At 46.8% G+C, this 24,591-nt stretch overlaps 2 protein-coding genes across 6 annotated transcripts; both read right to left on the bottom strand.

Moving 5' to 3' along the window:
* Positions 1-1,284: 1,284 nt before the first annotated feature.
* On the bottom strand, positions 1,285-8,836 carry RBM4 (RNA binding motif protein 4). 3 transcript variants are annotated; one of them, XM_006179480.3, is made up of 4 exons: positions 8,696-8,836; positions 7,281-7,704; positions 3,534-4,227; positions 1,285-1,701 (listed from the first exon to the last, which is right to left on the bottom strand). In XM_006179480.3, the coding sequence occupies exons 2-3, from the start codon at positions 7,690-7,692 to the stop codon at positions 3,542-3,544; spliced, it is 1,098 nt and encodes a 365-aa protein (XP_006179542.1). In that variant the 5' UTR covers positions 7,693-7,704; positions 8,696-8,836; the 3' UTR covers positions 1,285-1,701; positions 3,534-3,541. The 3 variants fall into 3 exon arrangements, with proteins under 3 accessions (XP_006179542.1, XP_014410392.1, XP_006179544.1); XM_014554906.2 differs by having other exon boundaries at positions 8,560-8,755; XM_006179482.3 differs by lacking the exon at positions 3,534-4,227 and having other exon boundaries at positions 8,560-8,739.
* LOC102523565 (RNA-binding protein 14) lies at positions 8,757-24,288 on the bottom strand. 3 transcript variants are annotated; one of them, XM_032489918.1, is made up of 3 exons: positions 23,809-24,279; positions 17,012-18,473; positions 10,362-16,236 (listed from the first exon to the last, which is right to left on the bottom strand). In XM_032489918.1, exons 1-3 carry the CDS (start codon positions 24,143-24,145, stop codon positions 16,029-16,031), a joined length of 2,007 nt encoding a protein of 668 aa, XP_032345809.1. In that variant the 5' UTR covers positions 24,146-24,279; the 3' UTR covers positions 10,362-16,028. The 3 variants fall into 3 exon arrangements, with proteins under 3 accessions (XP_032345811.1, XP_032345809.1, XP_032345810.1); XM_032489919.1 differs by having other exon boundaries at positions 18,363-18,473; XM_032489920.1 differs by lacking the exons at positions 10,362-16,236; positions 17,012-18,473 and adding an exon at positions 8,757-8,890 and having other exon boundaries at positions 23,809-24,288.
* Between the last annotated feature and the right edge of the window lie 303 nt (positions 24,289-24,591).

The following is a 24,591-nucleotide window of genomic DNA, read 5'->3' as shown; positions in this document are numbered from 1 at the left end:
GTGGCAGTGGCAGAAAACCAAGCCAAATGCAAGGAAACTACCTAGCCTAAACATTAGCCATAATCTTCTTTGTTGACTGCTTCTTATCCATAGGAGCTAACTTTTCCCACGCCTAATCCCAACTTGACCAACAGCTTTCCTGGAACTGTTGTCTTAATCCCATAACCACTCACAACTTCTGTACTCAGCAACTATTTATGTATTTTGAGGTAAGAGAAATAAGATTTTAATTGACAGGAGAATGGTGGCTGGGAAATTAACACATACAACACCTATAACAAGGCTTCACATAGAACAATTAATAAATAACAAACTGTACTGAAAGTTATTCCCACTCAGCTGAGAATTACCAACAGGTAGAAACATTAAGTTGAATAATCTGAGATCACTCAACTAAAAACCAGCTTTTTCTTATCTTTGCTCACCACAAACCCATCATTCCTAAAAGCATAATACCTGGCATACAGCAGGTGCTCAGTATTTGCTGAACAATTCTGGGAAAATGCCCTAACCAGACACAGCCCCACTATACATAAAGTGGAACAAGAAGGTACAAAAAAAATCTGGAAGATAGTCTTTCGATAGAAGCACGGAACTAAACAGTGGCTTTCTTGTATTCAATCCCCACCCTAGTTGTTAAATCATCTAAAGCTCACTCACTGCTGGGTCCTTTTTCTATGCCTATCATTCTAAAGGCAATGAGACACTAGTGGGACATTGTGGTATTCTTTGGATTTTCACAGAACTATAAAAATAGATGGTGAAAGGCATCAAAAGTATTACTTACTGGCCTAGAAAAATAGCAGGATGCTGGTTGGAGCCATAATTTAATTTTTCCATTTGGCATGAAGTGAAAGCTGACCTCCTATTCCCTCAAATCCTTCCTTTTCCTAGACCTCTTTCTTGGAATTAAGCTAGATGTCTTGACTGGGTGGGGTGGTTGGAATGGCAGCAGTAAAGGCTGGGGGTGGAGGGAAGGATGATTGCTTCTAAAGCAGGGAAAGTCCTACATCTGAAAACTACTGATAAGTAGTTGGTTTTATAACAAACGTGTACCAGAGGGAAGAAGTCTTTAATGAAATAAGGCTGCCTGCTTGAGTTCTTCTACATTAACCCCTCTTTTTCCTTTGGCACCTGTAAGTCCTATCTTCAATAAAGAAAACTGCAGTGATCATGTTAACTCAGAAATGAATTGACATTTTATACCCTCCCCTTCTCTTCCAGGGACAAATAAAGAACCCAGACACAAGCCCAAGCAAGAACTCTCTCAAAGCACACACTCCCTAAGTTGAAAAACCATTTATTTCACCGGAAAGAAAAAGGTGATCCAACTCTATATATCTACCCGCCACAAGCCTTTGGGCCAAAAGACTCAGGAGCAGTGACACTCTCACAACACCCACTGGAAGCAGGAGGCAGGGAGACAGCACAACCCCCATCAGTTTCTGCACACAATGAGGCCTGCTGGGAGAACAGAACATGAATGGGAAGCTACAGAAGTACTGCAGGACAGGAAGAACAGGAAAATGGGCAGGAGAGAGGAAAGGAAGAGGTGGTCTGAACTTAGCAAGGTAAATTAAGGTCCACGGTTCCTGAGGGACTGAACGCACAGAGCCGAGAACGTCCCGGAGACGGGGTACCACGAAGGGTGTATTCTCATGCACAACGGCAGCTCGGAATTTCAGCCCACACACATCCCACCTGAAAGAGAGCACAATACAGGGGCTTTACAGAAAAGCTCAAAAGGCTTTCCCAGTTAACACTTCAAAGAACATCTTTACAAAATATGGTAACGACACTCCTCTTAAGTTTAGCTGTACCCATCCACAGTACCACAATAACCTCTAAAAGTGAAGAGTTTGAAGGCCAGAGAGTAAATGGGAAGGTCAAGCAATCTCAGACTAGGGTCTTTCTCTAAATTAAATTGCAAACTTTCTTTCATGAGAGCAGGTGGACATTGCATTTCTCTTGATGTTAACATTACCATTCTTCAGAGAAGGTAATTTCACATTTACAAACTGTCACTAGAGGGCAGGAAAAAGGGAAATGTTCCAATTAGCATTCTGGAGTAAAAGTATGTTTGAATCTTGGAGTTAACAAGTTAAAAAACATTTAAGTCTAGGAAAAAGTAACATCAACTGAGCAAGCTTTAAGACCTAAGGGTATTCATCTCTGCCTCAGGGAGAAACTAAAATATACCAGAGGGCATGCGTAAGCTACATTATCAAGTCACTCAAGTTTCTTCTCCAGTGATTTCCTATCCAGTAACCCCGGGCAAGTCACATACCTTCAGCCCTAACTGAAAAGGTGACAGTATCACCCATCTTGTTAGCACATGATTGCAAATCAATGGTAATGTCTGGGACACATTGGGGGCTACTCAAAACAAAGGGGGTGTGAAACACCCTTTAATACAACAGCAATCTCAAAACACCTAGAGCCCAAAGCTGGCAAGCATCAGAAGAGAATACACTCAAGTAGAGCCAAACGGATCATGAGGCTCAAAATGTACAGTAGAGAAAATAGCCAGAGGACTCAAGGTAGAGCTGGTGGTTCAAGAGTGTTAAATGTCCATAACCAGTGGCAAGATGAAGGGAGTGATCTGCTTAAGGCAAAGCTCCCAACCCTGGATTTCAACATAACTGGAGAAAGTAAAATCAACAGGGGTGCATATATATTTATATTACTATATACCTTGAAGTGGAGATGAAGTCAAATCTAACACTGTGGGGACAGTTTAAAAACAAAAAAAACCCTGAACAATGTAAACAGGCTCTTACGGGACAGATTCAAGGACAGAGCTAAGGAGTGGCCATTCTATTCAGCTCAGGGAATGAATCTGAACTGACCAGAGAAGTTGAATGAGTCTATGCCCCCGATTCCTTGTTGAAATCAACTTTGTAAATTAAAAGATACCTTTTTTCTACTCCTTTTTGCCCCAACTTACCATCAAGTAAGTTTTTTCTATAAAGCTCACAAGGGGTAAACTGTTCAGGAATGTCAGAAACATGCTGCTTCAAGATTAAGATGATGCCATTGGGGTAGTCTTCATAGTAACTGGGATCTGAGCAGTGATGACCAATTAACTAGTTACAGATTTTATCATCACAGGTCATATCAGACCTTTCACATAGCATGAAGGAGAAAAGGAAACTTGCAGACCTTAGTAATGTCGCACACCTAGGACAAAGGCTCTGAGAAACAGCACAGTGGGTCTGAATGTCTGGGTCCCAGGTTCGGTTCAGTTAAAGCACACAGGTGTGACCCAAGATTGAGCACACCATTCTTTGCTTTTCCAGGAACAAATAAAATCAGACTGACTCCCAGGACTAGGAGCCTTGGAAAAACAGCCATGAGGGCTAAGGATGTTTATATATTTCAGAAAGTTAATTAGTTAGGACTTCTCCCTATCCTCTGAACCATGCTAACAACTTTCCCTAACCCTGCGCAAGCAAGCAGAGCAGCCTAACTGGTGCCTTTAGGCTGCAGGAGGGATGGCAAAACCAGAACAAGGGACGCCCCACCGCTCTCACCTCAAGCTTTAAAAGGCTGAATACCGCGCCCGATCCGCATACTGCTCCCGCTCATACCGGGCCATGTCGTACAGGGAATTCCGCGCGGCCGCTGAAGCTTGGGACAACTCACTCTCATGCCCGTAACCGTAGCCCTCTCCAACAGTGGGGACTGGGGCTGTAGCGCGACGCAGGGGGCTCCGATCCCGCCCGTAATATGAAGTGGAAGCTGCAGTAACAGCAGCAGCGGCTGCTGCAGCAGCAGCGGCTGTAGCAGCAGCAGCTCCTGAGGTCGGCAACAGGTGTCTATCGTAGGGATCGAGAGAGGTGGAGGTGAGGTGACTGGCCATGGCTGTGTTCTGGACTTGTGGCAGCTGGGACAGGGTCTGCTCTGCGTAATTATACGCGGAGGCAGCTGCAGCAGCCACTGCCTCATAGGACCGGGCAGCACGGCAGCGCTTGTAGTAGGCATCGAGCGCTCCGTACGCGTTGTTGTAATACAACGAATCCCCATAGCTCATGGTGTAAGGTGTACGCACTGCTCCATATTGCTCATTATATTGCTCGGTAAAGTCTGCCACTCGGCCCGAACGATCTATCGGACACTCTTTGGACCAGTGCCCCTCTTTCCCGCACCGATAGCAGCCGCTCTGGTCTCCCATCCCGGGCGCAGTCCTAAGCCGGCTGGTGGACAACTGCACGTGCATTCGTTTGCCTTGAAGAAACAGACGCAAGAAGGGTTGCTATCACTCTTAGTCAAAGCCCCAGCCCCTACCCCAGACACTGGTCATAGCAATGGCTTTAATTAGACAACTCTAATGAAGGACTCACTGCCATTTTAAAGAATTTTTTTTTAAGTTGAGTATAAATTCAGTATAACGACCTGATAGCAGGCAAAGATCAATTAAATGAAGAAATGTTTCAGCTCTAACACCAGTTTCATGCTTAAGAAAGAAACCGCTCTCGCTCAAAAATAAGCACGTCATCCTTTGCCAAGTAACTGGACAGTAACTACTCTGAACAATGACCCAATGTCAAAAGAAACCATAATAAAAGTGCTCCACAAGATTCTGACATCTCCAATCTCCATTAAGACTCTTGATTTCATTAAGCAGAATACAAAGGCCAGCCCCCAACCTTACCCCCAAATCAAAAAGAATAGATACAACTCTGAAGTCACCACTGATAGTGATCCAGATTTGACCCATGGCTGAGTTGCTAGGCAAGTTTCAAGATTTTTAGAAAAAACACTCATGAATTGGGGGAAGCGGGGCGATATATGAGTTGAAGGATTTCCTTTCCCCTTAACTGAGTGCTTTAACTTGCTGGTTCTGATATTCATTCTAATAATGATAATCTTTAGTGACCCCTTATAGCAGGGTCAAAGAAAACAGGGCAGTGAGTTCACAAGATTCCTGAGTTTTCAGAAGAATATTACGAAAAATGTGAAATAAAGAAGGGGTTGAGAAAAGTGGAGAATGACTAGCAATGTTAGTGGATCAGACTTATCATTTTAGCAAGATTAAAGCACTTTTCGAACTTAAACTAGAGATCTGAGATCCTAAGAACATGTACTATCATTTTTTACTGAAAATTACAATTTGTATTCTGGAAATGAAGCAGTTTCCACCTAACATGATCTGTCAACTTAATGATAAGCAAAATTCCAGCAAAAACTTTCCAATACAATTGGCTATCATGCACCTAAGCATGCAGATGTCAAAGAAGTGAATGTTTAGAACCAGGGGTCAACAGATAAGTCATCTCACACTATAGAAATATACAATTTCTACAAAAGTAAAAGTGAAGTCCTAGGAGACTAGAAAAGGGAAAAGGGAATGGAAGGATCAAAATATCAAATAAAGTCCTGATTTAAACATTTTATCTGGTTAGTGTAGGTTGCAGGTGAAGAGCTAAGATGTGCAATTAAGTACTTAAGTGTTTTAAAGTGCTAACCTTTGTCCCTCTGGCATTTGCCCACATGGCCACTTTGGCAGCTAACAAAACCAGAGAAAACAAGTGCAACCAAGGAACCAACTATGCCCCTTCAAGACATAAAGGTCATAGTGTCCTGATCTAAGGATTTGCCAGAAAGGATTCCAAAGTCAGAAAAAGCAGCTAAGTTTTAAAAAATATCTAAAATGGATGTTCCTTAAATGGGCAAAAAATAAAAATATACCCAACACCGAGAAACTGAGATACCACCGTAATAAATACTGCTACTCTCTACGTACACGACTTTATTGGACAGTATTAAAGAAAATGGCTACTAGTAAGAAAAACAGGGCAAAAATAACTATGCATCAGAGAACCTAGAGTTCAGATGCCAAGAGTTACTCTCTAAGGATAATTTGTCCTGAATCAGTCCACACTGTCCTTTTATATATGTAACTGTTACAGGCAGACACCACTACCTCTTCTGGGTTAAAGTGTAGAAGAGTGTCCAAAAATTAGGCATCGTACCGCAAACCCTTCATAAAAGCAGCCTTTGCTCCCAATTAAGTTGTTGACACAAAATTCTCAACTTACCAATTAAAAAAGAAAAACAAACTAGACCTGAGAGACATTTTTAATAACACACAGCAATACCCATTACACAGGGCACCCATTAGCTTGGGGGAATGATGATCAGACTTCCAGGTCTAAGAAAGGTCCAGTTTAAGAAAAATAAACACCAAAGACAGCAGCAATGACTTAACAAAAGGAGTGTTCAGCAGAAGCAGCAGCCACTATCTTGTTTGCGCTTAAAAAAAAAAATTGGAATATGGATAAAAATGTAGCAAGTTTGGGGAATACCCCATAATTTGGAAGTAATTACACCCAAGGGCCCCCTCTTTTTTTTTAAACATTCAAATCCAAAGCAGGTGGGAGAAGACTTAGAAAACTCACCATGGATACCACCCCCTTCATGACTGCCACTCTTGCCACAGGAGCTTAGATCTTTAACCAAGAAAATACCTTCCAAATAAAGTGTCTGTCCCACAGCATCACTCACGCTACCTTCCAGGCACACTAATAATTCATCTAGTCAAGGTTCCAAGATAACACCCATCTAAGTGCTATATTCACCAACGATGTTAAAGCTCAGCCCCCAAACCAGTGAAAAGGCACTGCCATTATCTACCCCCAAGTCTCAGTCCCTCCCCCTGAGAAACTCCTGAAATGAGCCTTCAATTCTAGAGTGTCCTCATCCTCCAAACAGAACCTCTTGGAGCAAACATAACAGAAAAGCAGTAAGAGTGACAGCCCTTTAAAGAGACTAGTTCTCCAAAGACTAAGTATTTAACAACAAATTATATTTACTGAGAAGTTATGAGTTAGGATGAGGTGGGGGAGTTTAACAGATATTTTGCTCCTAAACGTGCTGCTTAAGTCGCTTTCTGCCAGGTTCTTCATGTGCAAAATAATGCATAACATACCGAAGCAATAAATTCTCTGAAAGACTCGTGTGCTCTACTACTCCGCCCCCACCAAAAAAAGACAAAATAATTGGAGAAATCTTCAGAGGAAAGAATTTCTGCACTAACAGGCATAAAAGCCAATGGGCTTCTAACTAAAGCCAAGTGTTTTTCCTCCTACACTTGATTTGCCTAAGGTGAAGTCTCTAAATCCCAAGCATTATCCATTTAAAGTTCATCACCCACACTTAATCCTTTACCATCAGCCAGTCAACAGCTGTATCTCTACTCTAGACCTCTCCTTTTACTTATCCAACCTATTTTCTACATAAGCTTGTGTTCAACACTCTTCCCAAAAAGGGTGGTTCACCTTGAAACTCTGTGTTGTCAAGGCCCCTGATGGCCTCCACTGCGTCCTCTGCCCGCTCCATGTGTACGAAGGCGTAATCTTTCACGATGTCGCACTCGATGACTGGACCGTACTCCTCAAACTTGGCCCGAAGCTCTTTGTTGGTACAGGTGGGACTGATGTTGCCTACGTGCAACTTTGTGGAGGTTTTGCTCTTATTCTTGCTGGCTTCCACGTTGATGTTCACCCCGTGCAGCTTGTAGTGGTGCAGGTTGCGTATGGCATCCTCGGCCGCCGTCTTGTCCTCTATGTGCACAAAGCCGTAGTTCTTAATGATGTCACATTCCAGCACCTTCCCATACTGCTCGAAGAGTGAGCGGATCTCCTGCTCTGTGGCCTCCCGGGGCAGGTTTCCGATGAACAGCTTCACCATCTCGGACACGGCCTGGGCGAGAAGAAACAAAATTTCTAACAAAAGACCTCAAGCCCATCTCAGTTAAAAAAAACAAGAAAGAAAGAAAATCAATACTGCCACCTCCTTTCGGTCTGGCAAATATTTCCAGTTTTCCCCCTCTCTCACACGACCCACAAGCACAGCTCCATACAATAATCAGAAGGAAGTGGGAATATAAGGAGTCTGCTACACAGTACCAGCTATACAGAACCTATAAAAATGGGAAGGCATCTGTAACAGAGATCTTTAGGCACAGACAAAGGGTCTGGTAAGAGTTAAATAGTTTCAAACGGTAATGGAAATGAAAGTGAGGGCATAAACTGTAGCCCTGGGGGTACTGCGCTTGCGATCTACTTTAAGGACAGTCAGGAAACAAAGATATAACTACTCGTTTGACTGGATTGACTATCTCAAATTATAAACTTGCTCTTCCTCCCCTAACCGAAGAATTAGCCATTTCCGGAAAAGTGGACCTTATAATGGCTACATTTTACGGTTTCCTTTGGAAGCAGTGAACCGGCGACTTGGGCCTTAGAGCGAGGCGTGAGGAGTACAGTAAGTGCTGGAGTGGGGAACGCCTCTCCTGGGGTGCTGTCTTACGAGCTCCAACAGAACGGAAGAATGCGTGGCCAGAGAAGGGGGCTTAGACTCATCAGCCAGACGACAATGTCTCAAGGCCTGAGACATTCCCGAAACGGATTGTAATTCCTAAGTCTAAGGGAAGCGCGGTTATCTCGGTGGAAACCTGGAGGCAGTACTCCCAGCCAAGTCGCGGTAGAGGGCAGGGTGGGAAAAAGCAAGGTATTCTCGGGGGAGGTCGTGGGGGAAGGGCAGCTTCAGGCTTACCGCGCAACGCCGAGCACCGAGGTCGGCTCTCAGTGAAGAGTGCGGAGGCCACGACCCCACAGGATATCCCTGAAGGCCAAGGAATAGGATAAAATTTAACAGGGCAAAAGAAGTGGAGGGGCTCGGAATCTCTCACCCGCACGGAAAGCAGCAGGGATCTTCCTCGCGGCGCGGACGCTTCTGACAAAACGCTAAAATGGCGGCGGCCGCAGCAATGACTCTGGGTAGAGAGGGGGAGGTGAGCCTACCACCGGATTGGCCCCTCAACAAAGTAAAAGGCAGGCATTCCCGTAGATCCTCTTCCTGATTGGTTACCACGAACGCCAATCACCTGAGGCCGGGAAGAGGTGGAAACGTCAGTAACCCGAGAGCGTTTATGCGAAAGCCAATGAGCACCACTCTAGAGAAGCCGAAGTCACTGATTGGATAAGAGGTCGGCGTGAGGGAGGAACTACCAACGTGGGCTTCGCCGGAGGGGTTCCGCCCGCCATTAGGCGGAGCGAGCTAGGGTTCTGGTGTGGCGGTCTTTAGCTTCGTGGCGCCAACTTTCTGAAGCTTCCACCTCTCGCCAATCCACGTGTGCTCCATTTTGCCTCCTACTCCAAATTTCTCCCTTTAAACTCCCAAACACCACCTCCTCGCAGCCAGGATACTGAGGACGGTAGCTTACAGAAACAGAAGCCAGGTAAGAAAAATACTGGGAAACGTCCCAACTTGAAGAAACCAGCCTCCTCCTGCTTTGGCCAAGAATCCACACTGGAGCCCCGGGAGTCCCAGAGCTACCTCCAAATTGAAACTACTTTCATAAGTGGTGAAGAGCATTCTGAAAACGGTTAATGGGCCCAGCTTCATTAGGGTATAATGGCCCCAAAGTTGGCTTGGTTGAAGTTTGCATTACTCGGGAGGCGCCGAGAAACAGTTTCCGTCTTGGAACCAGCCTCTCGGGGTCCAAGATGAAGAAACGGCTTCTCAGTGTGACCGTGGAGACACAAAAACCCCCACCCCGCCCTGAGAAAAAACTGGAGCAGCAAAGTTTTTTGTTTTATTTTATTGGGCGCCATCAGGCAGAGCTGTAGGTTTAAACTCCTAGAACTGACCTCAGAGGCAAGAGCCTCTACCACAACCAGCTACAATTAAAAAAAAAATACAATCGAAACAGCATTCTCCAGAGGGTCCGGATCCCCTGTCACACTTTTTCTCATCTTTGGCTTCTTCACATAATCCCATATTCATTGAATAAGCAATGACCCTTTTTGCAAGGCAGCTTTTGAAGAGGGAGTTTAAAAGTGGGTAGGGCACTGGATGGAAGAACTTAAAACATGGTAAAAGCCGTGAATTGTTTGAGGGATCATCAGAAGTGAAGATGACAAGTAGAACATACTACCATTCAAAGCAGCCCCCCTAAAAGGGGTGGGGATCATAAAGAGAAAGGTGAAGTCAAAGTTATGGAAATGGATTTTAAAACCTGACATGACTCAGAAATCAAATGGTGAAAAACTGGGCAAGAATTTATTCTAGGGTGGGAAAGGGTAAGAACCTAAAAATGTCAAAATGTAACATTTACAGATGTAGTAGTCACTAATCTTGGTCCGTTTTCATTGTGGATCCTGATGCTGACACTGAGATTGAGTAAAGGCCATAGGATCAGTGATGAAGAAAACAAACTGAAGGTCAATCAGCTGCAAGCGTACTCTTTTGAGGGGCCTGCTTCAGGAGGTGGTCACAACTCAATCTGCACAGGGAAAAGCGTCTGGTATAGAAATATTTTCGGCTCCTTTTTGTTTGATCTTCCAAATTTTTTGTTCCAGTAGCCCTGCAGATAAACTTTCTTCCAAAATACCAAAGCATATGAGTTCGACTCTATGAAACTAGGAATCTCTCCCAAGTCCAAAGGGGGAAAAATGGGAATATAAATCTTCTTAGGATCACAACTCAGGCCAGTTTGCAGACCACTGCCCACACCCCAAATTACTTGATTTACCTTCTGAAAGCCCCCTAGGTCCAGTTATATTTGTTTCATTTTGCAAGCTCATCCAACTGAGTAAACCACGTTAAAATCATTCCCCTGCTTTTTAAATTAAAACCCACAGCACCTGGAAGAAATTTCACTCACCCTACCCAATCTGGTTCTTGCCAGAATCTCCCAATCTCTTTTTAACAATTCTCCCACACCAACACAGCTCCAGCACACTGGCCTCTTTGTCCCAAGCTTATTCACACTGGCCACCCCACCCAAAGACATCCCTCCAACTCCAGCCTTACCTTGGAACTCCATCCCATGACCCCAAGTTATTTTTCCAGATACTTACCACCACCTGAAATCCTATTTGTTCATTCATTTTCTGACTTCCTTCCATCCCCTGCCCCCAGCAAATACTTGTTCTACAGGGGCAAGGAAGGACCTTTACTTGTTGCCTACTACATCCTGTGTTAAAATTGCACCTGGCACATGGTAGGCACTCAAATATTTGTTAAGTTAACAAATAGATAAATGAATGCCTGCATTAACATTTTGATAACCAAAGGAGAGATGACTTTGGATTTTCAGTCAGTATCAGCTTCAGACCATGGACACATTACTAAAAACAAGCACTTTTTTCACCTAGTACACTTTACAGTCTCCCTCAAACAAAAAAAGCAGGTCCCCAAAAGCCAGGGGGTAACCTATCATCAGAATTACCAGTTTGACGAATGCTGCAAAATGAAGCTTTAGATAGGGAGACTTGTAGCTCTTGTCTCCATGCTGATGTTTATCTACCCAACTGTATTTTACCAAATACTAAAGAAGCTTAATGTTTGCCCCTTAAAAACCATGAAAAGTTTTAAAGTTAAAGATACCTGGTCCAAATCCTTTACCTTGCCACCCCTATTACAGAGAATGGGATGCTTTAAACCTCATCTGGAACACTACAGATGCCATTTTGGTGATTCTTCTGATCAGGTTACCACACCTCTAAACCAAAAGATAAAGCAACTTGTCCAAAGTCATCCAAAAAGTTGATGTTCTGTCAGAGCCAGGCATAAATATATTCTCAGAAGAGATGAAAGAGGCTAGAGCCTGGACTCTTGAAAGGGAAACGAGGAACAAATCCAAATTCAGAGGGGAAATAACATTGGTGTCTGGAAAAACCACTCAAACGTGACCAAGCAATTTGTATTCATTTCAAACCCTATCACAGCCTTAGGGGTGCATAAAACTTATATACCTAATAAATAACTGGCTCCTAAACCAGAAATGAGTTACTGGTCTAATAAGGGCTCAAATTAAAAAAACAACTATTCTTCAAGGATGTTCAGTGGGAGCCACTAGGCCAGTGAGCAAGCTTCCTAAGCCTCCAATCCCACTGCCAGCTACTCTCTAAGCCTTGCCTAAATGTCCGTTTAAGTCCCCTGCCCCATACTTTTCTTCTCCATACCTAGGAGAATCTGATCCCAGGACACAAAAATGTTGTCTGAGACTAGAGGTAGCCAATACTGGCGTGGTCCCGTGGCCTATGTCACTCCTAGGTACCACTCATTACAAAAATCCCCTTCCTTCACTGTTACTCATGTGCTGCACCCACAGCTACATTCTATGTTCTTTGCTCAGCTGTGTGCCCCACTAGGCCATCCCAGTCTCCTCAGAATGTTCTAACTCCTTATTTCCATGAGATGGCTAACATTTAATGAGCAGTAACTGTATATGAGACCCTACACTTGCTACATGTTTTCACTGATCTTCCAAGTAGTAGTACCATGATTACAGTCCTGTATGGCTCAAAACAGCTGGTTCAACTTGATCTACAGCTTTCTAGCCATGTGATCTTAAGAAATGTTACTTAACCTACAGTCTCAATTTCTAAATTTATAAAATAGGTTTAAAAGTACCTAATACATTTGGGTTGCAATGAAGATTAAATGAAACTGATACATGAAAAGCGCTTTTAACAACTCTTAGCACATGTCATAGGCCACTGGACCAGCAGATGTTAGCTATCATCCCCATTTTATAGATTGAAAAAAAACTGAAGTAGAATTCCTGATATATCCAAGATCACACAGCTAAGTGGCAGAACCAGGATTCAAACTGAGGAAGCCTGATTTGAGAGCCAATACCCTCAGTAATTCTGTGTGCCAAGTCAGTTTTCAAATCAAATAAATCCCATCTCCAGTTTTCTCTAGTGGGACCGCCCCATCCCCTCCTTCCTTACCTGCCACTTCCCTAGCATTGCCTAGTAACTGTAACTAGTTCATCTAGGTAGGTCCTGCCTCCTCTAGATTGTAAATTCCCCAAGGTTAGCCCAGGGACTCAGCTTCCTGAACACTGTATTACCAGCACACACACACATTATTTCTAATGATTTACAGCTAGGCTTGAAATCATTTTAAGAACTTTTTTTCCCGGAAAACTCTAGATTCTACCCTTTATGACCTTTTTGTAAGGTACACAGAGAATTTAGAAGTAAAAATTTTCCACCTATCATATCCATCTTATTTTCTTTATGACCCAAACTATTACATAGCACACTAGTCCATAAACCTAGGAAATTTACTTTCATTATGACCTCAGGCATCCCATGTTATAGTCAACTTACTTGGCTGAATAGCACAAAATGACTGGAGAACCAACAGTCTGTGCAGACTTTGGCAGAGCTTAAATGGGCATGACTAGAAAGGCAGCTGACCCAAAGGGGCTGACCACTCAGTCATAGTCCCATTACTTCCAGTGCAAGGGATGGGGCCCCAGGCCCACTCTGGACAGAATTTGAAACAAGGTCCAAACCTCAGAAGAGAACACAGGCTGACGAGGTGAGACGGCTTTATGTGGTCTTATTCCAGGAATAAACCATCTAAAATTTCTCCAATGAAGGCCAAGTTATAGAGGTAACAGATGCAGAAGTGCAAAGATCTGAAGGACATTCAAGTCCATATTCCCACCTCCTTTTCCCGAAACACACGTTAAATGTCCACCCTCCCATTCACTCAACCCAACCATCTCCAAGTTATAAGACCCTGGAAATCAGAAATCCACAAAAAGTAAAGTATGAGGAATGGGAATAACACAGGGGGCATAATTTAAATTAAAAAGAGGGAGAGAATTTTAAAACAATCTGCAAGACAGAGGAAGATGACAAATGGTTTAGTTTTGTAGATCCTTCTAGCTTAAACGAGAAGCCTGGCAGCAAAGGCAGCAAGGGCATCAGGTCCTAAAGATGACAGGCAGAGTGATCATCTAGGTCAGGTGACCCTGAAGAACTTGGGCTGCAATAAAGAAATACCAATACTGGCCCCGAGAGCACATTATAGGCTATTTTTCACAGAAACCACGGGATTGGGACAGTGGCAGAACCCTCACTGGAAAGGAAGACGACAGAAAGCCATACTGACAAAGAAAGAGTATTACAAATACACAGGCTACAATCACAGCTCTATAATCACCCAACCCTTGATTTTCCAGGGTAAAAAACACAGCTAAGTCTGTTAGCTTGGCCCTCAGATTACCCCACCCTCACTGCAGAAAAGTGACAAGAAACCTGTTCAACTTCCCCTCCTCACAGTCCTGCAAGGAAATGAAAAGGAGCAGCAAAGCACCTGAAGGCAAAGCGGTGAGAAGAAAACCAGAGAGCTATGGCCCTAGTACCCCGAGATTACTCCAGTTGGCATTCACAAATAAGCGCTCAGTTATATGAAGACCATATGCTGCTTTTGCCCACTGGGCAGAGGAAAGAGCACGTAGGGCAAACTACTCCATCACCGGCAAGTTCACAAGCAGCCAGTGAAGGAGGCAGAAAAGAACCCACCTCAACTCCACCTTGATTGACACACAGACCTCCCCAAAGTCACCATGCCCCAATAGACTCCCAAATCAAGTGTCTAAAGACCCCTTTCCCAAAGGAACGTCAGTAGGTTTCCTGTTAAAATCCCACCCAACCAATCTTCTTCCATTCACCCATCATCATGCCCAAGCTTCCGTCTTGTCCACAGCTGCTACTGCTGTATTTTTTGCCCAGGTCCTCTCAATCCCAAGTCCCAGAATAAAAGTATAGAATCTTCAATTCCTCTCCCTATCCCAGCATCCCTATTTGGTTATGCTTGCACCTCACCTTCTTCCCAGAGTCTATCGTAACACATTCAAATATGAACCCAGCAAGAAAACTCCCAGACACTGTTAACAGATGGAGAGAGGGAATCTGAGTCTCAGGTGACTATGATGGCAGGGGTTGGCAGGACGCAGGAAGGACACTCCATGGTGATGTTCAACAGGCGAAATACCAGGTCTATGGCCAGAATTCCCCATACCTGCTTCCAGTTGTCCCAACCACAGGGCATTACCAGACAGAGACATGACCCCCACCCCAACTACTGGCTCCTTTCAGTTCCCGGCCCCAGTACTCACTGAAGGACCCACGAGCCTCAAAAGCACCAAAGCAGTCATTCCCCACTTCTCACTTGAGAAGCCAAACCCCAGAACCACCCTGCTGGAGCACAGGTTGTTTCTGAACTGGAGACAAGTCAAGGAAAATGGCCAAGCACAGGCAGAGGAAAATGAGCAATAAATTTCCTGCAATTGGGTGTGATTAATTCAAGTTGAAGCAACTTGGTCTGGACTCTCCAGTCCTAAAGATGGCAGACTAGCAGGGCGACGATGAATTAAATCCCTCTGGCAGCAGGGAAATCATTCTAATTCCCACATTCAAACCCCTTTCCTCATCTGCCCTGGGTTCTCTGGCTGCCTTGCCTTCAGTTGTCATGTCTTCCTGGATGTCAAACTGGCTTCTCTGAAACTGAGTGCAATCAAGACAATGACAACCAGGTTTCCAAACTGCAAATTGCCCCAAGTTTTATTTGTAGTCCATACAAAAGGGAAAAAAAAGTAAGGTTTTCTAACACCACCTACTTGGGGAGATGGGGAAGTGGGACTGTGCCGCTCAGCATCAGCTAGAACATCAGGGGTCAGTAGGGATTTGGACATATTCCAACCGACTGTCCCAACAGGAACTCAGTCTCGACACAGTCTATAGAGGGACAAAGTCAGGGCCCCCTGGATTGCTGGCACAGCTTGGCGCATAGGAAATGGTTAGGCTAACCCTTTCCTGGCCTCCCTCACATCTAAAAAGAAAAAGGCGCCGCCGACCTCAGCTGCAGGTTGCTTCCCCATCCAGACGACCTTAAATATCGCGCACAAAAATAAAAGGGAGCCAGGAAAAAAATAAAAACATAAAAGAAATTCCCATCCTGGGGAGATGGGAGGCAGGGGAGAGGGGAACCACAGATCTAAAGCCAGTAGCAAGATTTGCTGCTGAGGCGAAGGAATAAAGTAGGTTACTGCCGAACACTCAAAAGGATCGTCTCCTGGGGAAGGCCCACATGGTAGAGGGGATGAAAAACCGCAAACAGGAGAGGTATGGGCCAGTGATTATAACCTGGGTCTGCACCCTACCCACCTCTCCTCGACTTCCCTCCCTGTGATGCCCCATCCCAGGATGGCCCTACATGCGGCGCTGGTAGCCAGAGTGCATCTGAGCTGCCCGCAGGTAATCATTATAGGAGCCCGAATAGCGTGCGTAATCGGAATGGGCATCGGGCAGGCGACGGTAATCCAGCGAGGACTTTGTCGGCGAGCGGCGGAACGAAAGCTGCGACTCTGATAAACGGCGGTAATCAGAGAGCTCGGCTAAACGCCGGTCGGAACCATACCTAGTCGAGAGAAGAAGACAGTTGGTGAATGAGACAATTGAGGGGAGGGCTCCAGGTGGGCACAGGGGAGGCGCCAATGGGGATGGGAGGGTGTAATCAGATTGGTCTCCAACAAACAAGATTTTGTCAGAAGGCTCACCACCCTATCCAGGGCAAGAAATCAAGCCTGGTTCAACTCAGTGGGAAACCAAGCCCACCACTGAAGCCCTCCCTTCTGAACTGGCCAAGGTGGATTCTGGTCTATATTCCCAAACCACAAACAAACTATCCCCACCCCCTGGGCCCTGCACAGAAAGACCTTGGTTGGTTACCAACAGCACGGCGGACGAAAGCAAGGTCCCCAACTTCCCAAAGAGTGGACGCACCTCATACACCTTGCCTTCAGCCAGTGAGTGCCAAAGGGACTGCTCTTTCAAACCCACCCCCACCAAAGGTCAGGACAACCACATAACAAGCTTAAGGATCCTTGAGACGGTGGGAGAGACTATGAGCCACAATCTCACAGGCAGTAGCTCCAATGGCACTTGGGCTAGCCTAGACAGGTGACACTTTTCCTGACCTGACTAGCTGGTACCACCCCAGGCTGAGCACTATGCTCACCCGAACCCTGGTGACCAGGAAAGTTCACAGACATCACCCCCCTCAGCCTCAGGACATCCCACGGGAATAGAGAAGACCAAGGGAGGGGCCGATGGCTCCAGTTTCCCTCCCATGCCAACCTCAGCCCCTTGCCCTGAGCCCCGGTTGGGGGCAGAGGCGGGGGGGCATACAGTACCTTTTCGACATGGCGACAGCCTTTTTGTAGGGATCGTCGTAGCTGGCCCGGGGTGGGGAGAGGCGGGTACGCTCATAGGGCGGCGGGGTGCTGTTGGCGTTGGCAACGGCCCCCTGGGACATGGACAGGTAGGCTGCAGACGGCTGACCTGCCCCATCGTAGGCATTGCCCGGCTGGCCACGGTAGGAGGCAGCAGCCTGGGGATGCTGCTGTGCAGCATAGGAAGCAGCCAATGAGGCTGACGACTGAGTGCGGTAAGGAGCTGCCAGGGTGGCAGAAGGCTGGGCCCCATAGGCAGCTGCGGCACCATAGGAGCCAGTGGCCGCAGCAGCTGACTGAGCCCCATAAGAGCCTGACAGGCCCATTGATGCTTGAGCCCCGTAACTATTCAGCTGGGTCTGAACAACTGGCTGGGCCCCATAGGAACCAGCCATTGGGGTGGTGGCTTGTGCAGCATAGGCAGCTGGCTGGCTAGCGTAAGCAGCAGCTGCAGCTGGTTGTGCCACATAGGCAGCAGGTTGGGAAGAGTAGGAAGCAGCCTGTTGTGCAGCATATGGGGCAGACTGGGCATTATAAGAGGCCGAAGGCTGGGCATTGTAAGAAGCTGCCTGGGCCCCATAAGCTAGTGAGGAGGCTGCAGACTGGGCCCCATAGGAGGCTGCCTGGGCCCCATAGGAGCCTAGGGAGGAAGCTGCTCCCTGGGTGTTGTAGGAGGCAGCCGCGCGAACCCCATAGGAAGATGCAGCCTGCGCGCCATAAGAGGATGGCTGGTTACCATAGGAGGCAAGGGAGGAGCCCTGAGCCCCATAGGAGTTGAGCGAGGAAGCCGCAGCTGGCTGACCCCCATAGGAGGAGAGGGCCGAGGCCGAGGGCTGGGCTCCACCATATGGGCCAAGCGAGGAAGCTGCGGCAGACTGGGAGCTAGGGCTAGCCAGCTGGCCCCTATATGGGGCCCCAAGGGAAACGGAGGGCTGAGCGCGGTAAGAGGCTGCCTGGGCTGTCATGGGCTGAGTCCGATAGCCGACACCCAAAGAGGCAGAAGGCTGGGCCCTGTAGGCAGCTCCCAGTGACACTGAGGGCTGGGCCCGGTAGGTGGCTGGCTGGGCCGTCAGCGGAGCCACATATGAGGCTCGGGGAGGTGAACGGCGCAGGGGGCTGCGGTCGCGACCAAAGAAGGGTGGTGTGGGCTGACGGGCTTGCCCATCAAAGCCACCAGTGCTGTTGCCAAAAGCCTGCTGGTAGTCGAAGGTGGCAGAGAAGCCACCAGTTCCGGGGAATGCCGTATCCCCAGCCCCTGGTTTCTTGGTCTTGTCCCCAGACTGGATAGCCAGGCCAGGCCCCTTCTTCTGACCCTTGGTTGAGAGTTCCACGTTGATGCGCTTGCCCTTCACTTCTTTGCCGTTGAGCTGCGCGATGGCGGCTTTGGCATCTGCTTCCTTCTCCATGTGAACAAACGCGTAGTCTGATAAAGCAGCAGACAGAGGATTAGCAATTAGGGGGGGAGGGCATGCTACCCTATGGGTCCCAAACTGGACACTCCAACAGCACCCAGCTGTTGCCAGCTACCTCCAGGCCTCCAAACCCTCCTCTCCAGGAGTAGGTCATAAAACATGGCTCCCATATAACAAAGCTTCTGACTGTCCCGAGTAGTCACCTTTGCCTATGGCCTTCTCCCCATTCTCCCCGTTCCCCCGGCCACCTCACCCAACTTCCTGGTGAGAGAAGAAAGAGCATAGATGAACTGCAACACAGGAAAAAAATCTTCACAGCTCCTGTAAGTATAAACCAGCAGACAAAAACATAGAAAGGACTCCTGGATCACTCAGTTATTCAGTATTTCCTAACCCAAGGTCACCAAACACTAATGTTCACCTTTGATGTGAACCTTACTCTCAAACACCAGAAATGACCACTTACGTTTTGGCATGACCCATGTCTCAGCCCAGGACCAATTAAGGCAGGAGAGCTAGACTGATAATGCACAGTTCACGAAACTCCTCCAATATGATATTCCCTTTCCCACAGTACTTCCCAGCTTTCAAAGCACCTCCATGCATAGGACCTCATCTGGGCCTCAGAACAATCCCAGGAGGCAGGCAGAGCAAAGGATCATTATCCCCATTTCACAGGTGGGCAAACACACTCAGAGAATTCATATGGTTTGCCCCAAATCAATGTGTCACAGCCAGGAACAGAATCCCAGCTCTCCATGCTCCTTCACTACACCAGTTTATCCCTCAGAAGTCAACACATAAGGCAGGACTGTGTAATAAGGACTAGACATTTAAGCTAAGAAGGACCCTATATAAGCCAATGAGATGTGCGAATGGAAATTGAGCCTCTTGGCTGAGGGCAGACTCAAGTCATCCTCCGCACCACCCTACCACCCCAGCTACATTACATCCTCCACTGGTTACTAGTCAAGCGACAGAAGTATTCCTTACGCCTTGGCTCCTGTTCACAGAAAAGATTTGGTTTCTCAGCTTCAAGGCAGGCTCTACTAAGCAGGTTACCCCTGAGGTCCTCATTCAGGGCCTGAATGAGCTGGTGGGACAGGCTCTAAGACAGAATGTTGATGTCAAAGTCCTACTCATCTACCACATAGAATGAGAAAATTTCAGGATGGGGAGGAGTGGAAAGAAATTCTTGTTCACATCCAAGCTCACAAACCACAACAGTGCAAGCAGAGTCTGAAGAACAATGATAAGCTTGTGCTAGTGGGAAACAAGGCCCTGCACTAAACTCCATCTGGACCTGTGGCTACTTTAAAGTCCAAGCACCAGGACCCCATCTCTCTCAAATCTGTTTAGGAAATGAAGAACTACTTAGATGAAATTACTAAGGTTTCATTCTTGATAATAAGAAATCCTTTTAAATCCTCTAAACAAATGTCCTAATTTCTAGAAACTTTCATACTGGGATCCTCTCTAGCTGCTCCTAAAAAGCAAGTCATTTTCCTGGATGTAAGGCAATGCCACCAACATGACTGTCATACAAATGAGAATAATCAACAGGTAGAGGTTAAAGTATGGTATAGCAAAAGGACTCCTGGGGCTAGGAGCTAAAATGCCTCAGTTGAAGATCCAGAGCACTGACTTGCTACAAGCCCTTAAGGAATTTACAATTCATTTCTCCAACTGACAATCTAAAAATGCCTTATAAGTATAAATAGCTATATAATGATAAAGAATTCTGATAATTATTCAAGCCTGGGAATAACAATAGGCTTATTTCCCTACAGAATATCATTTTCATCTTTAATAAAACAAAAGGGATACAATGCCACGTGTATGTGCAAATTTGGAACCTGCAAGAGATGATAAAAGGACAAAAGGAACTATCACAGCTCTCCGTCTTCACACCCTCATGGCCAGAACCTGATTTCTCCTCATCTACCAACTGTGAAAAGCAAAAGTGTTACTTGGGGCCTAGCCTCAGGGCAGTAGAACTGTCCTCTGATCTCTCACCTCTACTTTGGACAGAATGAGCTAAAAATCAATGCTGGTGGTCCCAGATCTCCTTAGAAGTGGAGAATGAGCTAACCCTACCATCAGGAAAAATGCAATGGTAAGCAGAAAGCAGGATCTTGTAGACATATTAAAGGGAATTAAAACACAAACAAACAAACAAACAAAAAAACAACTTCCAGGCATTGTGAGGGAATATTAAGGAACCTCACCATATTTCTGGTGAACCTATCCTCACATTCCTAAGACTGGAATGAGCTAGGAAAAAACACCCAGCAAAAAAATTTCAATGGGTTTACAAGAGCAATAGGACATCACATTATCTACTCCTTACTTAGCTAGGTTTTATTAAGAGACCAACTTGTGAAACTTGAAAATTGAGATCATGTATGTACAAGTCAACTGACCACCCAAATGACCTATGTAAATGATAAAAACAAAGCCATGAGATAAAATTATAACCCATTTATATCAGAAAGTTCCAAATTTGACACTGGAGGGAAGTGTGAATAGGGTGTCCAGCTGACTCAATCACATGAGGGCTAATCAACCCTTATCACAGTGAGCAGCCAAACCCAGACCTATCCCTGTCAAAGATGTCCAGGAACCCAACAACTCCTAAGGCAATAAAGCAAACCAGAGACCTGCAAACTCCAGAGACCCACCTGCCTGGAGAGCTAGTTCAAGGAAATGGTGACCTCTGAATGAAGTTCATCACATTTAAAGGGGCTAAAAAGCAATGATTTACCGGTTCTCCTAATGGTCTGATGACATCACAGTCCTTCTTGTACCAAAGTTAAGAGAATCCAGAAAAATGAATTTTCCCATCCTCAGAAGAGTAAAACCTTCTAATTTGAAACTACAGAGAGCTGTGTTTAGGAGTAAAGAATGACCACTCAAAAAAAGGAAAGGAAACAGTTTCCTCTTCTGCCTTTCAGATTTCCTATGAAATCTAAATGGTTCCTAATGCTGTCAGCACCTCTCAGACTCCATCTTTGAACACCCAATAGACCGTAGCTGTGGAGAGTGGGTACAATCTGCTGTCTCTATGGAGATTTTTACTCTACAAATCAAATCATAATCTAAGCTCCTGGGGTAACCAAGCAGCTATGTTTTTTCCCCCTGTGAAATAAAACAGAACTGGTTGTTCTGTGCTTTGCAAAGACCTGACAACAAACACAAGACAACTCAATCAAACACCCATTCCCGGACCAAGAAACGAGTAAGCTATTTATAGAACCAGAGCCAGTCTCTTCCACTACATTCCCAACTTAAAAATCTCACTTTCACTCCAAAGAAACAGAAAGCCATTAGTGGAGAATATGATCCTCAAATCTTCCTCAAAGTCCCTTACATCTAAGTATATCAGGAGCTCTCTTACATATCGGCATAACTACAAATAACAGCTAACCACCGCTCCCTGAGGAACTCAATGCGTTTCTGCCAATCAAATGTTTATGAAGGAATAAAATGCACAAAACTTTCACTCTCTCAGGAGTCAGCCAGGAGCTCTAAAAACCACATGCAGTTACACCCTTCACACCATCCCACCCCTACTGTCACATGGTTTCAGTCCCAAGTAAATTCAGACAAATTTTAGGATTTCTCTACCGCTCAAAAAGAGGCTTCTTGACCAATGAGTTCCCAAGAGTTTCTAGATGCTAGTTTCTAGACTCTTAATCTAGTAGCCACCCTACCTAAGAACCACGAAAGAATAGTAGGTCAATCAACACAAAATTCTCCCAATTCTGTGGGAGTCACGTACTCCCATCTAGTTTCGGGGCAAGTACCCAATCTGAGGACCTTCCCACTCTTTTACTTTAAACAAAAGCAGAAATCCATGCACCATAGAGGCTGCTTCATCAGGGCACCCAGCAGGAAAGCCTGATTCCAGTTACTCATGGATTCTCCTATCTTGAGTTGAGGAAAACAATATTAATGCAGAAGGAGGAAATACTCCTAGTGATGGAGACTACGGCCCTTTACACTTTCCCAAGTTACAGAAAGGATAAGGAATGGCACCCAAAAGATGTGGCTTTCCAGGACAGCAAACGATGTATCTTGGTGGGAATGAATAGGCACCTGCTCCCAAACTTATTTCCTATCCTCAAAACTTCTCACACAGAATATAAACAGGTATGAATCCAACTCCAGGAGTAAGGGATCAGATACTCACTCCCAAGTTGTATCCCTGAAGATAGTGGGGCCAAATCAACTCTGGTCTGTTCCCAAGTGAAACACAGACTGGCCATATACACAAGGTCTGTATGTAACTCTAAATCTTGCCAACCAAGAAAGAAAAACTTAGGAGATAAGAACCCAAACTATTAAGTCAACAGGGCCCCAAAAAGGAAGTCAGGCCTAAATTATGGTGATACATTCTTCTCCAAGACCAACTAGGAATCTACCCTGACAATCAGACTACTCCAGCAAAGACGACTACTAAGTCCTCATGTTCCCCTCAGCCACAAAGTACGGCCCCTTACAAAATCCCCAAGCTTATAGAAAGGACACTGCCCTGGAGCACGGGTTTGGCAAGTAAAGGCTGCCCAGAAGGGGCCTTCATTTAAAAAAAAAAAAAAAAGCCTCCTTCCACATGCAGAAGGCCGAGGTTTCCAATTTAGAGATGTAAAATCGATCCCAAAAGAGGGGGTGGGGGACCAAGTCTGAGGGCGTTTGAAAGCGCAGAGTTGCCAGGCCTAACCCACCTAACAATACTGAAAGGCAAAAGTTGGTTCGGAAGGGGCCCCTTCTGTACCCACGAGTAAACAGACCCATGAGTAGACCCAGGCCATACGATACTAAAACATCCCAGCTCTAGAAACGTCCAAGGGCCCCGTTACCTTCCGCTCAGGAGCATTCACCGGGAGGGAATACAAGGGTGGACTTGGGGCGTTAGCCCCTACCTTTTCCCTCTTCCCTTGCTCTGATCGATGTCTGGAGAGGAAGTGGGGGAAGTGGTGAAATCTTCCCCGCTCCATGATCCGGCTTGTACCCATCACTTCCCAATTTCCGCTCGGTGCCAGGCCCAGGAGACCAGTGGAACGCGCGCCCCCGGTACATTCCCAAGACTCTCAAGCGCGTCCCCGGCCCCGTAGCTCGGCTCACAGTGGCCGCCGCACCCACCTAGAGCCGCTTCCTCCCATTTAGTTAATGGTGTCTGGATCGCAGGGAGGAGGGTGGCTCTACCCAAGGCGCCCCCAATACCTCCGGCCTCGCTCCCGCGGACAACCCCCCACCGCCAACCGCACCGTGACCGACCCCCGGGAAAGGGGCGTGGCTAACAAGCAGAGTGCCCCGAGCGCGCCCGCGCCCCCGCCTTCGCGTTACCTTTCACCACGTCACACTCGATGACGCGTCCGCGGCGCTCGAAGAGGCTGCGCAATTCCTGGCTCGTGCACGCAGCCGACACATTGCCCACGAATATCTTCCAAGTGTTAAGAGGCCGTGGGCGCGACATTTCCACCACGAGCGCGCGCCCTGGCCGCAGCTCGTGGCCGTGCAAGGCCTCGATGGCGCGCAGCGCGCCCGCGTTCTCGCGCATGTGCACGAAGGCGAACTGTTTCATGACGGCGCAGCTCATGACCGTGCCGTAGGGCGCGAAGAGGGCTGCCAGCTCCTCCGGCGTCGTATCCGCCCCATCGACGTTTCCCACGAAAATCTTCATTTTGCCGCCGCAGTCGCCTTCCCGGAGAGCCGGGACCGCTCCTCCAGCGACAGGCGAGACGTCCGACCGGCCGGCAGTCCTCCCCAGGAATGGCTGGCGACCGAGAACCCCGCCGCGCAGGCGCCCTGACCTAGCCAATCGGAACCTACATCCCGCGCGTCCTGCAGCCAATCAGAGGGGCTGAGAGAAGATGCCATCAGGCGCAGCCAATCCCAGAGGGCCTGGAGCCCGCTCGTTAGCGGAGGGGGTGGGAGAGGGACGACGGCGCGCGACCAACCGCCACTGCCGGGGGGAGGGGGAAGAGGGTTGGAGAAGGGGATACGCGCGCGGGGATCGCCGGGGCGGCCGAGAGGCCTAGCCGGTGAGCGGCCTCTGGCCTGGGTGGGGCCGGGATCGGCGGGCCCCAAGGATAAACTTTGTTAAGTCGGTTAAGTCAGAGCCCCTCC

Source organism: Camelus ferus, chromosome 10 (genome assembly GCF_009834535.1).
Source record: "Camelus ferus isolate YT-003-E chromosome 10, BCGSAC_Cfer_1.0, whole genome shotgun sequence".
NCBI lineage: Eukaryota > Metazoa > Chordata > Mammalia > Artiodactyla > Camelidae > Camelus > Camelus ferus.
The sequence above is the reverse complement of the archived record's forward strand: the minus strand, read 5'-3'. Positions and strand labels throughout refer to the sequence as shown.

Coding starts and splice junctions, on each gene's coding strand:
- RBM4 (XM_006179480.3), bottom strand. CDS start 7,692: ATGGTGAAGCTGTTCATCGGAAACCTGCCCCGGGAGGCCACAGAGCAG. Junction 4,228..7,280: donor TGACAACACAGAGTTTCAAG/GTGAACCACCCT, acceptor TGTTTCTTCAAG/GCAAACGAATGCACGTGCAG.
- LOC102523565 (XM_032489918.1), bottom strand. CDS start 24,145: ATGAAGATTTTCGTGGGAAACGTCGATGGGGCGGATACGACGCCGGAG. Junction 18,474..23,808: donor CGAGTGTGACGTGGTGAAAG/GTAACGCGAAGG, acceptor CTGCTTTATCAG/ACTACGCGTTTGTTCACATG. Junction 16,237..17,011: donor GCTGTCGCCATGTCGAAAAG/GTACTGTATGCC, acceptor TCTCTCGACTAG/GTATGGTTCCGACCGGCGTT.